The following is a 14,972-nucleotide window of genomic DNA, read 5'->3' on the forward strand; positions in this document are numbered from 1 at the left end:
TTTATTGAATGGTGTAAGAATTGTGAGGGTTAAATTTAGAGTGGTTTTCTAACATGAGGTAGTTTGGAGAAAGGATAGAGAGTTCAATACAGAGGTGTTTTTGACAACTTTTTCTAATATTTGGTGAAAAGTTCAAATTAGAGAGTTCAATACTGATGCTCTTAAAGAAATTCATATAGGATGAGTGGAACAACGGGAGTACATAAGTGTCCATGCATTTCTCTTTTTGGTTTTTATTTATTTATTTATTTTTAATAAAAAAAAAACTGATATCCACGTAGGACTGGTGGATAGCAGTTGTACGGACTTACAACGTAGCATTTCTCAAAAAAATAAAGAAAAAATAATTAAAAAAAATAAATAGAGAAAGAATAGAAAATAGACTTGACGTACGTTTGAATAAAAACTAAAAAGTAACTTATTAGTTCTGTAAGTTTGGATTGAAATTTAAGAAATGTACTTCTCCGGCTCCATCTATCCATGCACATTAGTATATTAGCTAGTTCGGTTTCTGTTCTTCTGGACCAAAAAACAAGAAAGAAAAAAGAGAACGGAAAAAATTACAAATAAATGCAAAGCTTGGCTTTAATTTTAAAATCTTCTTACTTGGTCATGGTTAAAATGTCATCGTCAATGTTAAGAAATAGTTATAAAATAAAAATATAGTTCCTAATATTACTCTAAGTTTGTTTTCAAAATTAAGGAGATTGAAGGGGTTTTTTTTTTTTTTTTGAAAAAGCTTCACTCACCGCCCCTAATCTTTTATCATTTTTACAATAATGCCCTTTAAACTTTCAAAAGTGTTAATTTAGTGTATTCATATTTCAATTTCAACCCTTTGTCAGGATTTTTCATTCAATCTTGTAAAAATTTTCAAAATACCCCTGTTTTTTTCAAGAATTTTTTTTTTAAAAGATTTAGGCGTTGGTTAGAGGGTTGAAATTGGAAAAAAAAAATGAAAAATGAAAATATTAATTTAACATTTTTTAAAGTTTAATGATATAATTACAAAAATAAAGGTGGTAAGTGAAATTTTCTCTATTCTTTTAATGTAATCGAGACAAAAGGGGTTTTACATGCATAAAGTAGATACAAAAGGATGTGTTATTCATACATCAATTATAAACCAAGACATATTGGGTGTGAGACCCATGTATATAAGACCCACATGCATGGGTCTCACACCCTATGTGTCTTAGTATAGGATTGATGTAGAGTAATATGATGTAGAAAAATTATTTCTCATGTACAAAAATCCGTAGCAAATAACCCAATGGAAATACTTTTTAACATAAAGAGAAGTGGTTAGTGTTAGAACTTCATATTATCAGCAAAAAATGATTCTCACACGTACAATTCACTTACATAACTTCTACACAATACAAGACACATTGGTGGAACTCATGCATGGTAGAACCCACGTGTATAAATCCCACCAATATATCTTGAGTTGTGTAAAATTTATGTAAATAAGAGATGCAACGAACACATCCCCATTATTAGCCGGGGGAGGGGGGACTCATCTCAAATTGTGTACAACTTATTGTGCAGGTAACTTTTTCCTATCAGCGGATCGAGTAGCCTCATGCTTACTCTAAACTAGCATTATTCCCAAAGTAGTTAACATGATCAGGAAGAAAAAAGGTTAAACTAAGGAAGGAGGTAATCGCGGCTAAAGATCGTTTTCAAGCCCCGTCGCGGTCAAAAGCAACCGAGATGACACGCTATCAGATCAGTGTTACCCGGGCTATCACTCCGCTCTAAAAAGCTCTTTCACCAATTTAGCATACAGGCTACATTTTCAGTTACACTACAAGCTAGCTTTTCAAACCCATGATCCCGAAATGGAAACTTCTTTTTTTCATCTTCTTCGCTCTCTTTCCCTTCAAGATAGACCCAGCTTTATGCTCTTACAAAACCGCTTTGGAGCCAGCTAGCTCTCTCATCGATTTGTTGAAGAAGAAAGATGGGTCGTGGAAAGATCGAGATCAAGAGGATCGAGAACCAAACGAACAGGCAGGTCACCTATTCCAAACGACGGAATGGTATTATCAAGAAAGCTCAGGAGCTCACCGTCCTTTGCGATGCTAAGGTCTCGCTCATCATGCTCTCTAGCAACGACAAGCTCCACGAGTATACAAGCCCCACCACAACGTACGCTCTCTCGATCTCTATCTGCCTTTCTTCCTATCTTCTTCTTTGACAAACGAAACCCTAACACATATTTGTTGGGATTTTGGAAATGTTTTCCAAACCAGAACAAAGGATATCTATGATCAGTACCAAAAGAATAAGTTGATTGACCTGTGGAGCTCACACTTCGAGGTTAATCTCTCTCTCTCTCTCTTGCTCAACTTTTAGCTTTGATCAGTGAATCTGTGATTATTTTCAAGGTTTTCCTCCGATTTGGTTCTGTGTACTTATGGCTGCAGAGAATGCTAGAAGATCTGAAGAAACAGAAGGATATTAACCATAGATTGAACAGAGAGATAAGGTGATGGTCCGGTAGATTAAGGCAGTCATCCCCAAATGTAGAGCGCCTAGGTTTTTCATAAGTTGCTAATTAGGGTATGGTTTTGACAGGCAGAGGATGGGTCATGATCTGAACGGTCTGAGTTTGGAGGAACTGCGTCGTCTTGAGCATAAGGTGTCTGCTTCCGTGGATGTCATTCGCGCACGAAAGGTTGGATTTCGTTCCATCTATATTTGTATTTGGTTTAGGGTTCGAAATTTTTGTAAAAGCATTCTTTTTAGTTCCCAATAATTTAGGTAATAAAAATAAAATAAAATCAGGCATATTAGTTTAGATTTGAAAATACTCAAAGATCTTACGGTTCACAGTTTTTCCTTTGTTCTAAAGGTGTTTCTAATTAATCTTGTTTTTTTATCTTGTTTTTTAGGAATCACAATTTTTGCAATATGTATAGTTGAGTGTTATTTGTACACCTTTTTTGTGTATATGTTTTATTAATCTCTCTCATTTGTATCCTTGATTGTTAGAACAAAGTTTTTTTATTTAATTTTTTTTTTTTTTTAAAAAAATATATTGGGTTGAAGGAAATTCATAACTTAATCTATTAAATTGACACTTATCTTTAGAACATATGATTTCCACATTCATTTTAAAAATGCATGCACTAAGGTAAGTACATATGTTACATGCTTTGTTAATCTCATTAAAAATCCATGTGAAGTCACATAGTCTAAGGACAATGTCACTTTAATAGATCCGGTTAAAGCAATTTCCTCCGGCATAGTTTGAAAGGAAAATTTATCCTAATTGTTAACTTTAATTTAAAATAATTAGTATAAATAAGAGGTGAATGCATAACTATGCAAAAAAACAATTTTCAATTCTCCAAGGAAAATGTTTTGGGTTACTAGGGCTTTTACTATAATTTACTTACTAACTGCTGTAGCAATCCATGGTTGGTAAGATAATTAAAAGTATACGTACGGTTGACAATTCAACTACTAATTAATTAAGTTGAGAAGTCAGAAATGACTTTGTACTAAAAGCTGTAGTACTTCTAGTAATACTCATTTATTAACAATGTATATGGAACTAATTAAGCAAACATCTTGTTCTTTCCAAACTTGGATCTTTTACGAGGCATGCTTGGAACTCTTCTATTAAAAGTTGTAATGCATGAACTTGTTTAATAGCATATGTCCAGAAAAAAGAAATGCATAAAGTTATGAGATTTTTTTTTTTTTGGGGGGGGATTGAGAGTTGTTTGAGCTAACAATTCCAAGCTTCTCGTATCCTTTACAGCTCCACGTGATCAAAACTTCGACTGACACCTTCAAGAAAAAGGTTTGCAAATTCAATAGTAGATAAAAGAAAGTTCTTTCTTTTTGTTTCTTTATAGTCCCATGGTCTTCGATCAACTCTTAGCTGCTTTGACCACGCACCATTATTCTTATCCTTGATTGCAGATTAAGAACTTGGAGATCAATCACAGCAATCTCATGCTCGATCTTGTGAGACTCTCTAAATTTATCAGTTTGTTGAATTAATTAACTCATTTTTCTATCTATTGTTTGCTCGATTCTTGATTCTATATGGTACTGATCAAATGATGTTTTTTTTCCCCCTTTAATTTTGCTGGTGACAATTAAGAGAGCAAAATGCGAGGATCCACAATATGGGTTGGTGGACAATGGGGGAGACGTCTATGAATCCGAAATTGCACTAGCAAATGGTGCTTCCAGCCTGTATGCATTCCGCCATCTGAATCTCCATGGTGGGGGGTTTGGATCCCAGGATCTGCGCCTTGCTTGAGGCCTGAGGGGCACGTTAGTTAGGAGATCAGTCACATCTCCTTCTACAGACGCTAGCTATCTAATTAAACTTATCATATCTATGGTGGACTTGCAGTACTCCGATCCACTATATATAGATATAGAGATATGATTGCATGTTTGCTAATTAACAAGTATTGCCTGAAACTGTAATGGCTTTCAGAGTTTATTATTATGTGAACTTAATTTGTGTCGATCGATCTACTCATGGTGCATGCAATGTGTTTCATATATGATATATCCAGGGGCTGACCCTAAGATATACTCTCTAATTTTGTATGAAGTACTGTCCCCTCAAAGTTAATTTTTGGTTTTCCAGACAGCTCGTTTTAAATTTGGGCTTAGATAGCCAAATTATAGGGAATCATTTTTTGTTGGAGGTGAATCCTGCAATCCCATCTCTATCAAGTTGTCTAAATTACGTGCAATATATTCATGCAACTAAATTATAGAGAATCGTTATTTGTTCGTGCTCACTTGTGTGTCGAAACTACAAGGTGAATAAAGTAGGACTCTGATTTATGGTTTAAACCTCAACCTTCATGCTCCTACGAAAGCTCATACAATGCTCGATACAAGTTATTTGTTTCCTCATGCTTATTTGAAGAAGCACTTTGATCATAGTCTATCTCATAAACCATCTCTTCTCTGTCCTATAAAGCGCATGGTCTTCACGCGTTCTGTCTTTCTATGGTTCTCCCCGCTGCTGCCAGTCCTCCGTGGTGGTCCTTTTCATCACCGCGTTCACCGCCGGTGTGTGATCTTCACGCGCCGGCGAGTGGCTTACACACAGCTACCATCACACCTTCCTCCGCCTTGCCTTTTGCCGGTGTTCTGTTCCAAGTTTTTTTTTTTTTTTTTATTGTTTTTCCGCAGCTTTGTTTGTTTTTTCCTGTTTTGTTTGTGTTGTTTGGGTTCCTTCTGGTTGGATCATGTTCGGTTCTAAGCAATATTTTTCTTACAACAATCGTGTAACGGTAGTTGTTTCCTTTACCGCTTTGGGCTTCTAACCTACCATTTACCTTTTTTAAACCGCCTAGTGCTGTCCTAAGAGAGGCCCATATCCTTTTTGGATTTATTGTCGATTGTTTGTTTTCTTATTTGTATTGCCTTTTTTGTTCGAGTCTTGATATTTGAGAGCCCATCCCTTTTTGTTCCATCCATTTTTGTTTGTAGTTTTTCCCTACCCTTTTATTGAATTGAAAAAAAAAAAAGAAAAAAAAAAGAAAAAAAAAAAGAAAAAAGCACTTTGATCATCAGTTCAATAACCATATAGATTATATGACAGACCAAAAATCAAACTAGACGTTGGTATCTCTATAAGGACAAAGATGTAATTTAAATAACAACTCTATATCTTTAATACAATTATTTCGTGATAAAAAAATAATAATAATAATTTCACCTTTAATTAGACCAATAACAAAATTAACAACTTTAACAGCTACTATTCTCTAAATAGGCCGATCCCTTACATTGGCTGGGCTGGGGCTGGCCATATCCTTCCTGGCCCAGCAGCGCCTTGTAAAAGGGAAGTTATTGATCCAGAACCAAAGCGACGTCGCTGATCGTATTACTGAAGCCCTCAACGTACTGTAACACTGGAATATACCGTTGATATATCCCGCTAAAATATCAGAGACGGATTTTATTTTATTAAAAAAAAAAAAAAAAAAAACTGTCATCGAATTTTACCTTTTTACCCGCGTCTTTGAAAACTTTGAGCTCTTTGTTCGTACTTGGTAGTGCGAGAGAGCTTGACTTCAATTTCCCAGTGCTCGCATCTCAGAATTCCGATCCAAAACGACATAGTTTCATGCTCTGTTAAATTTCCATGTAGCAATGGCAGCAATTGCTTCAGTCCCTCAATGGAACCCAGAGGACGACCTCTTGTTGAAGAACGCTGTCGAGGTAACCCTCTCTTTCCAATTTTACCCCTCGTTTTCCATCAAATGTTCGACTCAAATTCTAGCTTTGAACTACTTGAATCAACAATCATTTTTCTTTACCAGTTTTTGTGTGTGATTTTGCGAATTCTTTGTGCTCCAATTACAGGCAGGTGCTTCTTTGGAGGCACTTGCCAAAGGTGCGGTCCGATTCTCCCGAAAATTCACGGTTCGTGAATTGAGAGATCGGTGGCGGTCTCTCCTCTACGACCCCGATGTTTCGGCTGAAGCCTCTGCTCGCATGGTGGAGCACGAACTTTCCTTTTCCGGAAACTCGCCGACGATCTTGAGGCGGAGAAGCGTGATGGAAGCTCCACCGGGCAAACGAAAAGCCGAAAGCGTCCGTGAAATGTACTACGCGATGCGGAAGAGCATGTGCAGCAATCGAGTATTTGAATCATTTGATCTTGGTTTTCTCCTTGAGGATGATCGCATGGGCGATGGCGGTGATTGTCAAAAGCGTGTGAAATTCAGTTACGATGAGCATCTGGCTACGTTCGGCGATCATATTGAGGATCGTTTAGGGTTTCAGAGTGTGGTTTCTGCCAATGCCATAGCGAATAATGAAAGGGAGTTTGTTTTTGAGCGAAATGATACAAATCCTAATCCTACTCTTGGAGATAATATAGTTGATGAGTTTGGGAATAGCTCGGATGCTGAGGATATAGGGCCGTCGGATATGCCTATCTGGAAGACAATTGAGGACGTCTCGGCGCCTGCAATGCCGATTAGTTTGAGCATCGGAGATAAGGATCAGCGTGAGGCGGAGACATTGATGCTTCCCGGTGATGGTGTTGTCCATTCCGAGCCGATTCTGAAAGTTGAACGTGCCGGTGATTTCGTGGACCTTTCCGATTGTCTATTGAACCTTGCAAACGAGGATGGGATTCTCTTAGTGGACGAAGATGTGAAAGACGCTGCGAATAATAGCCTTAATTCAATTCTTTTGAGTTCTCTAAGTAGTGATGTTCATGATGATAATGATGTACCAAATGTTTGTGAGCCTCAGAGATTGGTTTTGAATACAGGGTTAGATGTTGATGATGAACGGTCTCAGTCTGGCTGTGGTGATCAGCATAGTGAAGTTGATATGACTGTGTCTACATCAGTGCCTGAGGAAGAGAAGAATTGCACATTGAATACTGAGGATATCGAGATCCCGTGCAATGATGATATGTGCTTACCTACATCCGCCTCTACCCATCAAAGAAACGGTGAGAGCTTGAAGAAGAAAGATGAAAATCCAACACTATCTTTTACTCGAATGGTGGGTCTAGACACAGTGCCAGAGACGGGTCCAAAGCACCCAATTGTTGGTTCTGGAGTCAAGCCTCGGTCGTCTGGTGGTAACAGTCTTACTGTGGGCTCCAAAGAGATTAGCATTGTCCATGTTGACCCAAGTCAAGCAAGATCAGCACGTGCAAATCCAAAGTCAGCCATAGATGGAGCACTAAAAATAGAGGTTACATGTCAAAATTGAGTTCCTTCATGATATAGATAGTATATGCATTTTCTTTGTCTAATTAATAAACAAGATATGTACCCAGTGAGTCTTGGATCCACCTCCTAATACTTCACCCTGTTTTTATGGGGGGGACCGAGTCGCATTTGAGCTAGACCTTATTGGCTAGATAGCATCTGCAACTATTCTTTTATAAAGCAGCAAGTTCAAGGTTGTGCCCTTGGCAAAAACTATTCCTTAAGCTGCTTGTTGTAAACAGGAAACCAGTGCTCCAGCTACAGTTAGGGAGCACGCAATGTTACATGCACAGCAAGGTTCTGCTTTTCTTGAACCAGAAGCAAATCCCCCAACAGTAGAACAGGAAGAATATGATAGTGATCAGGACATTCCTTGCTTTTTTGATCTTGAAGCAATGGTAAATATTAACAATTGTGTTTGGGCAATTTATTATGACATTCTTATTTTATTAATTTCGAGGTTCTGCCTCTTTTAATTTCTTGATGTTATCTTTCAGATACTTGAAATGGATTTATGTCCCGACGATCAGGATTCATATATTAGTAGAGAAGGTAATCCTTCTGAACTTAGATCCAATTAACTGAAGAGTTTTCTGCATGCAATTCTTTTTTATGCAGAAATTTAATCCAGAAAACAATTTGCTTTCAACATGGTAAATTGGCCTTTATGCAAGTTTTATGTGCATCGCATATTGCTTTCTAATCGAATAATTTTTATTATTTTATCAATGGCCAAGGGGTAGCTCAATCGGTTGGAGACCACGCCTCATGAAGCGGAGATCACTAGTTCGAATATCCCATTCTTTATCCCCTTGGGGTTAATTACTTATTAAAAAAAAAAAAGTTTATAACCAACATACCAATCAATACCGAAGCCTTTGTTATTCTAGACAAAGGGTGAAAGTATATCGCATTCTTCATCATAATTTGTGTTTAGTATTAATTCCGGTCATCTCCAGTCTCAAGGTATCAACATGAGGCTACTAAAAGGAGAATCATAAGGTTGGAACAGTGTTCTCAATCTTCTATGCAAAGAGCCATTGCATCTCAAGGTGCACTCGCAATTTTGTATGGCCGCCATCTGAAGCAGTATATTAAGAAGGCTGAGGTACTATTTGCGATTTTCCACCTTCTAAATTTTTCTGCCAGATTCATGTATAGTTGATGAAGGAATAGTATGGAGCTAACTCTGTTTGATTTTGTGCTTCTTTTGTACAGTTGATTTCTGGTATTTATCTTACTTTTAGCCGAATGCTCAATATACATACTAGTGTCTGTCTTTTGATTTGTTTTGGACAGAAAATAGGAAAGTGTGGTTTGCCGTGTAAATTTATACACATTTTAGAAAGATTTTGGTGGCTGTTGAGGATTATGGCTTTCTTTTTTGGTAATCTGAATGTTAATCTTAAACTTTGCTGACAGTCTGAGGGAATTGAAGTTTTGTCGTGATCTTCAGTCATAAATTAGATCTGAAATTCAATACAGATGATTGGTGTAAAAGTAGTAGTATTCAAACTTGACGTTGGAATTATCTTGGAATATAATAGGCTGAATGAAATTTTGCACTTCAATCTTCATTCGTGATTGTTTTCTTGTTCGTAATGCAATCTCTTTCTACATTGCAGGTCATACTTGGCAGAGCTACAATTGACAGTGAAGTTGATATTAACTTGGGAGAAGAAGGACGTGCTAACAAAGTATCTAGACGGCAGGTTGGATTTGTTTTGGCCTTCTTAATGCAACTTTTTTGCATATTTGTGTGTATTGATGGTTGGTAAGAGCTTTCTCTTGTCCAAATTGTTTGTAAATCCTACATATACACGAAAGCAACGACTTGTTCTGTTCTAACTATTAATGAGTAACGTTTGGAGTGTTGGTTGCCTTGCAAGGCAACTCCTGAATTTGTAAAAAGTACCTTTTGCTAAACTGCAGGCAGGAAAGTAAATAATGAAATGAAGAGCAATGAGGGGCAAACCATTTATAATTACTAATTTGAAAAGGTCAAGGGTGCGAATGTTGGTTGGGGTCCATAAAGACTTGCAATGGGTTAATGTTTTCTGAAAATATTTGTTGTGTTTCGCTGTTTGGATTTAATTTTAAACAAGGTCTCTTTTTAGGTATACAAAGTATAACTAGTGTTCATCATTGTGGTAGGCTCTTATAAAGATGGAAGAGAATGGTTCTTTCTTTTTGAAGAATCTTGGTAAGAGCTCAATCTTTTTGAATGGCAAAGAAGTTGCTCGTGGACAGCTTCTGAGTCTTGATTCTGGTAGTTTGATTGAGGTAAATGGCTTCCCGTCTTTAATTTTGTTCTGACTAATATCTCATGTGGTCCTTTCTGCCATTCAAATTCTTCAGTTTTCTCTATGCTATTGATTAATGTTTTGGGGACTCTATCATTATGGGTTTCTCCAACTCTAACTGTATTTATTGCTGGATTTATTTTGTTGATAAGTTAATATTGGATTAGAAAGCTTGACCTTGTGCTCAACCTTGACAACACTAATAATTTATGGCAAATGGTTAATGTGCAGATTAGGGAAATGGCATTTGTGTTCGAGATGAATCACAAATCTGTGAGGCAGTATCTAGCCAATGTCACCAAAAATACCCAAGAAGAAAACACCATTTTCGAATGGTCACCTGAGGGGGCCCATGAATAGAGACACCAATAAAAGGTATCAAATTTCCCCCCCCTTTTTGTAATTCATTTTGTTAGTAGCCACTCTATTGTATGGGTTTACCCTTTTACCGGGAGCATCCTCATGCTATCAAACAATAGAATGTATAGGCTTTCTTGTGAAGGAATGTATATATATGTATGTAAAAGCAGAATTATTGATAATATAAGCACCCGTAGCAGAAAATAACGATCCATTATTCTTGTATCTTTTTTCCTTATATTATTTTCTTTTAGACGAGGGCCAAATTCTGTTCCCTGTTTGTTCTCTTGAATTAAGGGCAGGTAGTGCTGCACATTGCCCACACATCAGATATTCATATGTTAACTGGTTTTGTTTTTTTGTTTCTGTCGTCGCCTTGGTGTGTTCAATTCCCAAATTGATGGCCTAAGGAATCTTTCTTTGTCCACTTTCTTCGTCAGTAATAATTCTCATGAAAGCTAATAATTACCGCCACTTTTTTTTTTTTTTTTTTTTTAAAAAAAAAAATATCAAGGTGGGTTGAATGTCTTTCACTCTTGACAAAGAATAGGCCTAAGGCCCAAAATGAGCCGATGGTCGCTTTTTGTCACATCATAATTACTCTGAACACTTTTATCATAAGGTCTGTCCGCCAATTCATTGGCATCGGACAATGCAACCAAAGGAGCAAAAAATGTTAAAGAATTCGATGCTTTGGATATAATTGCGGTATGCTTTGTTTAAACGTTGGCTTGCACATAATTTTCAATAATTATCGGACATGAAAAGTTGTTCCTTTTCATCAATCAGTTAATCTTTTTGTGTTTTCCCGTCAAACTTCAGGTGAAAAGAAACAACTTTTCATACCCTTTATAATGGGAAGATAATCATGAAAAAGTAAGATACGGACAGGGAATATGATCATAAAATGGTTAAGATTTTGTTTTGTTCATTCAAATAATGTTGTCATTTAAATAATTTTAAATTTGGATTTAATTCAAAAAATAGGTCATTTTCATTTCACTTAAAATAAAAAGAATTTAAAATAGAGAGGATTCTAAAGATTTGTTATGGTAGTTGTTAAGTTCCAAACGTGAATCTAATCTCTGGAATTATGTTAGCTTTCAAAGGCCTTAATTCAAGGTTAGTTAGTAATCACAGACCATGCAAATTGCAACCACCGAACTTTTCCATTAGAGACAAGATTTCGTATAACAACTACATCATTAAGCTGCCACATGCTGGCATTTGATTCTTATGGCCAACCACCAATGTTTTCTTTCGGATTACGACTGATTTTGGTTAAGCTTTTCCAAGGCAATAATTGGAAATTGATTTAGTAGCCATCTAACATTTTTTAGTAACGGGAAGGATTACAAGGGGTGGGGGGATTGTCAACTAATATTTGGTAGCCCCGTTCATAGTTAGGACCGATAATTTTTTAAACGATACGTGAAATCAACACGAATTTAATATAAAATTAGCAAGTTAAAATTAAGGAGTCTTATTTGTTTAATTAATTGGGTTAAACTAAAATTCATCTATATAATTTTCTACTCACGGTTTGATACAACTCGAATCTGACATGCAACGAATTCAATACAAAACTAACATATTAAAGTTAAAAGGGTCTTACCCGTTTAATTAAATAAATTAAATTATAATTTTCTCTATAATTTTATATTCATATATCAATTCTATCCAAATCGAACACAAACATAAATCGCCATCGATATTTATAGTTGAGGGAGACAAGTATACGTGGAGATAAATTTTTTTTTTTTTTTTGAAGGGAAATAATGGATCTGGATAGAAACTAAGACAGCTCAACGGAAGTGAGGTAGTTCCTGTTCAACAAATGTTAGGGTGCATTTGGAATTGTGATTTCGGATACAATAAGTGTAATTTTAAATCAAATTCGCATAACATAAATCGTTTAGAAACTGTATTTTTAAAAATTGTGATTTGAAAACGCAAAAAATCTACTTTTCAAATCGCATGTAAGATAATAATTTTTTAAAAATGCAAAATTTTTAAGGTTAATTTATTATTTTAAAGGCAAAATTGTGATTTTGTTAAACGCTTAATTTTATTTTTAAAAATTATTTTTTTAAATCATCACATTTTTAAATCATTAAAATGTACTTCCATTCTATAATGAGCCAAGGTGTCGCTACGGCAGCAAACACTCGGCCAAAAAGACGAGCTTCGCCTTCCCTCTCTCTAACATAAACATCCAAACTCAAAACTCAAAAGGCTCTGACAAGTGCTCGTGAAACCACTCACATAAAAAAGATCTCTGAGGCAGAAGAGGCAAAGCCAAGTAAGCAAATACACTGTACTTTTCTCTTGCTATCATCAAAATCCTCATTCCCCATTTTCCCAAACCAACGGCTCTGATTAACTGGGTGTCCTCACTCTGTACCTCTCCCTCAGTCTACGTCTTCCTCCCCAGAGCGGAAAAAAAGAGTGAAATTAGCTAAAAAAAATGGGGTTTCCCAAATTCTCTCTATCTTCTACGGTTCTGCTAATAATGGTAACAGGGCTGTCTTTAAGAGCAGAGTCAAAGACGTATTGGGGGGACATAGAGGTTCTGAAGGAGATGAAGAACGGATTGGACCCTGGCTCAGTCAGTCCAGGCTCCTGCGTGAGCTCCTGGGACTTCGCGGTCGACCCATGCGACAACCTCTTCAGCGAGCGCTTCACGTGCGGGTTCAGGTGCGACCTCGTGGTCTCAGGGACTAGCCGAGTCACCGAGATCAGTCTCGACCAAGCAGGCTACGCCGGTTCCCTCCCTTCCACTTCTTGGAGCCTCCCTTACTTGGAAACCCTCGACCTCTCCAACAACTTCTTCTCCGGTTCGATCCCTGACTCGCTTGCCAACCTCACTAAGCTTCGTCGACTCGGCCTCTCCAGGAACTCTCTCTCCGGTCAGATACCCACCTCGATTGGCTCACTCTCTGAGCTCGAGGAGCTTTACCTCGATAACAACAACCTCCAGGGCACAATCCCGGCGGGTTTGAACAACCTCGTGAGCCTGAAACGGCTCGAGCTTCAATCAAACAGGCTAACCGGCGAGTTTCCCGAGTTGGGTTCTTTGAAAAACCTTTACTTCTTGGACGCTAGCGACAATGCCATCTCCGGCAATATCCCTACGAGTTTTCCGTCTTCCTTGGTTCAAATTTCCATGAGAAACAACAGCTTCGAAGGAAAAATGATCGCCGACAGCTTCAGAAACTTGGGTTATCTGCAAGTGCTCGATCTGAGTCACAACCGCCTCAGCGGCTCCGTCCCAGCATTTCTCTTCGACGCGCTCCCATCTTTACAGCAACTCGTGCTCTCCTTCAACCACTTCTCGTCGTTAAAATCCCCATACTCTCTGGCCACGCAAAGCGATCTCATATCCGTTGATCTGAGCAACAACGAGCTCCGAGGCCTCCTACCGTCGTTCATGGCGTTAATGCCAAGGCTTTCGGCTTTGTCCTTCGAGAACAACAAGCTCACTGGTTTGATACCCACAATGTACGCCTTAAAAGTGGTTGTACCCGGACCCGGAATCTCACCGTTGGTGAGGCTCTTGCTCGGCGGCAACTACTTGTTCGGACCCATTCCGGATCGTCTAATTGGTCTCGAACCGTGTTCTGTAAACGTGAGGCTTGTCGATAACTGCTTCTACCGGTGTCCGGCCATTTTCTTTTTCTGTCAGGGTGGTGAGCAAAAATCACTGACAGAGTGTAAGAGCTTTGCTCCTCCTGTAATTCCTTGAACCATGTGATGTAACTATAATTATATAATTTATGGTATCAACCACTTATTAATGTTTGTTCTCCTTGTTTTCCTTGTTTTTATTTTTTTTCTTTTGCGTTAAATTTTGTAGTACCAGTATACTGTAGACTGTTAATGCGTGGAAGTAATCATGGAAGGGTGGTGATAGATATGGATGACGAAGGTGATCGAATGCTAGATTTGTTTATGTATTTCCTCTCACAGACGAACGTTGTACTGGTACCCACGTGATTCGCTCGCGATCGGCTGCTTTTACTACCGAGTCTTGCTACATCCGTCCCCTGTGAGCTTTTATAATATAATAATAATTTTTTAATAAAAAATTATTATTTTACTATAAATGGATGATGGGGGACGGATGAGTGTCCCCCATCAAGCATTTTCCTTTACTACCATACACGCGCAACGAGGAGTTTCTGCTTTTGGATTTGTGTGTGATTTCCAACTTGGACTAGCCGTTCTCTCTCACGTACCATAAGCTACATGTCGTTCACAGTTTTTTTTTTTATTTTTTTTTTTTTATTATTTTATATAAGGATATCTGGCTCCTAGAAGCTGCAATGTACTTCGTTTGCAGAATGACTGTTCCATCAAGGTGATAGTCAAACGTTTTTTCAAGTGCATAATGTGTATCTATATTTCATCCATTTGTGGCTTGGATTTTTAATTTTTAGAATGATTAACTAATTCCTAAAAAATATCTCTATCGAGTTTTCTAAGTTATATGCATTTTGTATTTGAGGAGATTTTTTTGTATCTTTTTAACTGGTGATATTTAATTTCAATTTTTTTTTAATTTTTATGAAAAAAAAAA

The 14,972-nt window shown here is 37.3% G+C and overlaps 3 protein-coding genes across 3 annotated transcripts; all 3 read left to right on the top strand.

Annotated features, from left to right (window-relative positions):
• Positions 1-1,806: 1,806 nt before the first annotated feature.
• On the top strand, positions 1,807-4,542 carry LOC133852217 (agamous-like MADS-box protein TM6). The gene is made up of 7 exons (XM_062288917.1): positions 1,807-2,154; positions 2,259-2,325; positions 2,433-2,494; positions 2,584-2,683; positions 3,776-3,817; positions 3,940-3,984; positions 4,124-4,542. Exons 1-7 carry the CDS (start codon positions 1,967-1,969, stop codon positions 4,283-4,285), a joined length of 666 nt encoding a protein of 221 aa, XP_062144901.1. The 5' UTR covers positions 1,807-1,966; the 3' UTR covers positions 4,286-4,542.
• Positions 4,543-6,031: 1,489 nt separating this feature from the next.
• Positions 6,032-10,717, top strand: LOC133851893 (uncharacterized). The gene is made up of 8 exons (XM_062288517.1): positions 6,032-6,216; positions 6,361-7,713; positions 7,973-8,128; positions 8,228-8,282; positions 8,690-8,838; positions 9,356-9,442; positions 9,885-10,013; positions 10,265-10,717. The coding sequence occupies exons 1-8, from the start codon at positions 6,148-6,150 to the stop codon at positions 10,391-10,393; spliced, it is 2,127 nt and encodes a 708-aa protein (XP_062144501.1). The 5' UTR covers positions 6,032-6,147; the 3' UTR covers positions 10,394-10,717.
• Positions 10,718-12,560: 1,843 nt separating this feature from the next.
• On the top strand, positions 12,561-14,190 carry LOC133851090 (probable inactive leucine-rich repeat receptor kinase XIAO). The gene has a single exon (XM_062287392.1). It carries the CDS (start codon positions 12,861-12,863, stop codon positions 14,136-14,138), a length of 1,278 nt encoding a protein of 425 aa, XP_062143376.1. The 5' UTR covers positions 12,561-12,860; the 3' UTR covers positions 14,139-14,190.
• Positions 14,191-14,972: the final 782 nt, after the last annotated feature.

This window comes from Alnus glutinosa, chromosome 12 (genome assembly GCF_958979055.1).
Source record: "Alnus glutinosa chromosome 12, dhAlnGlut1.1, whole genome shotgun sequence".
Taxonomy (NCBI): domain Eukaryota; kingdom Viridiplantae; phylum Streptophyta; class Magnoliopsida; order Fagales; family Betulaceae; genus Alnus; species Alnus glutinosa.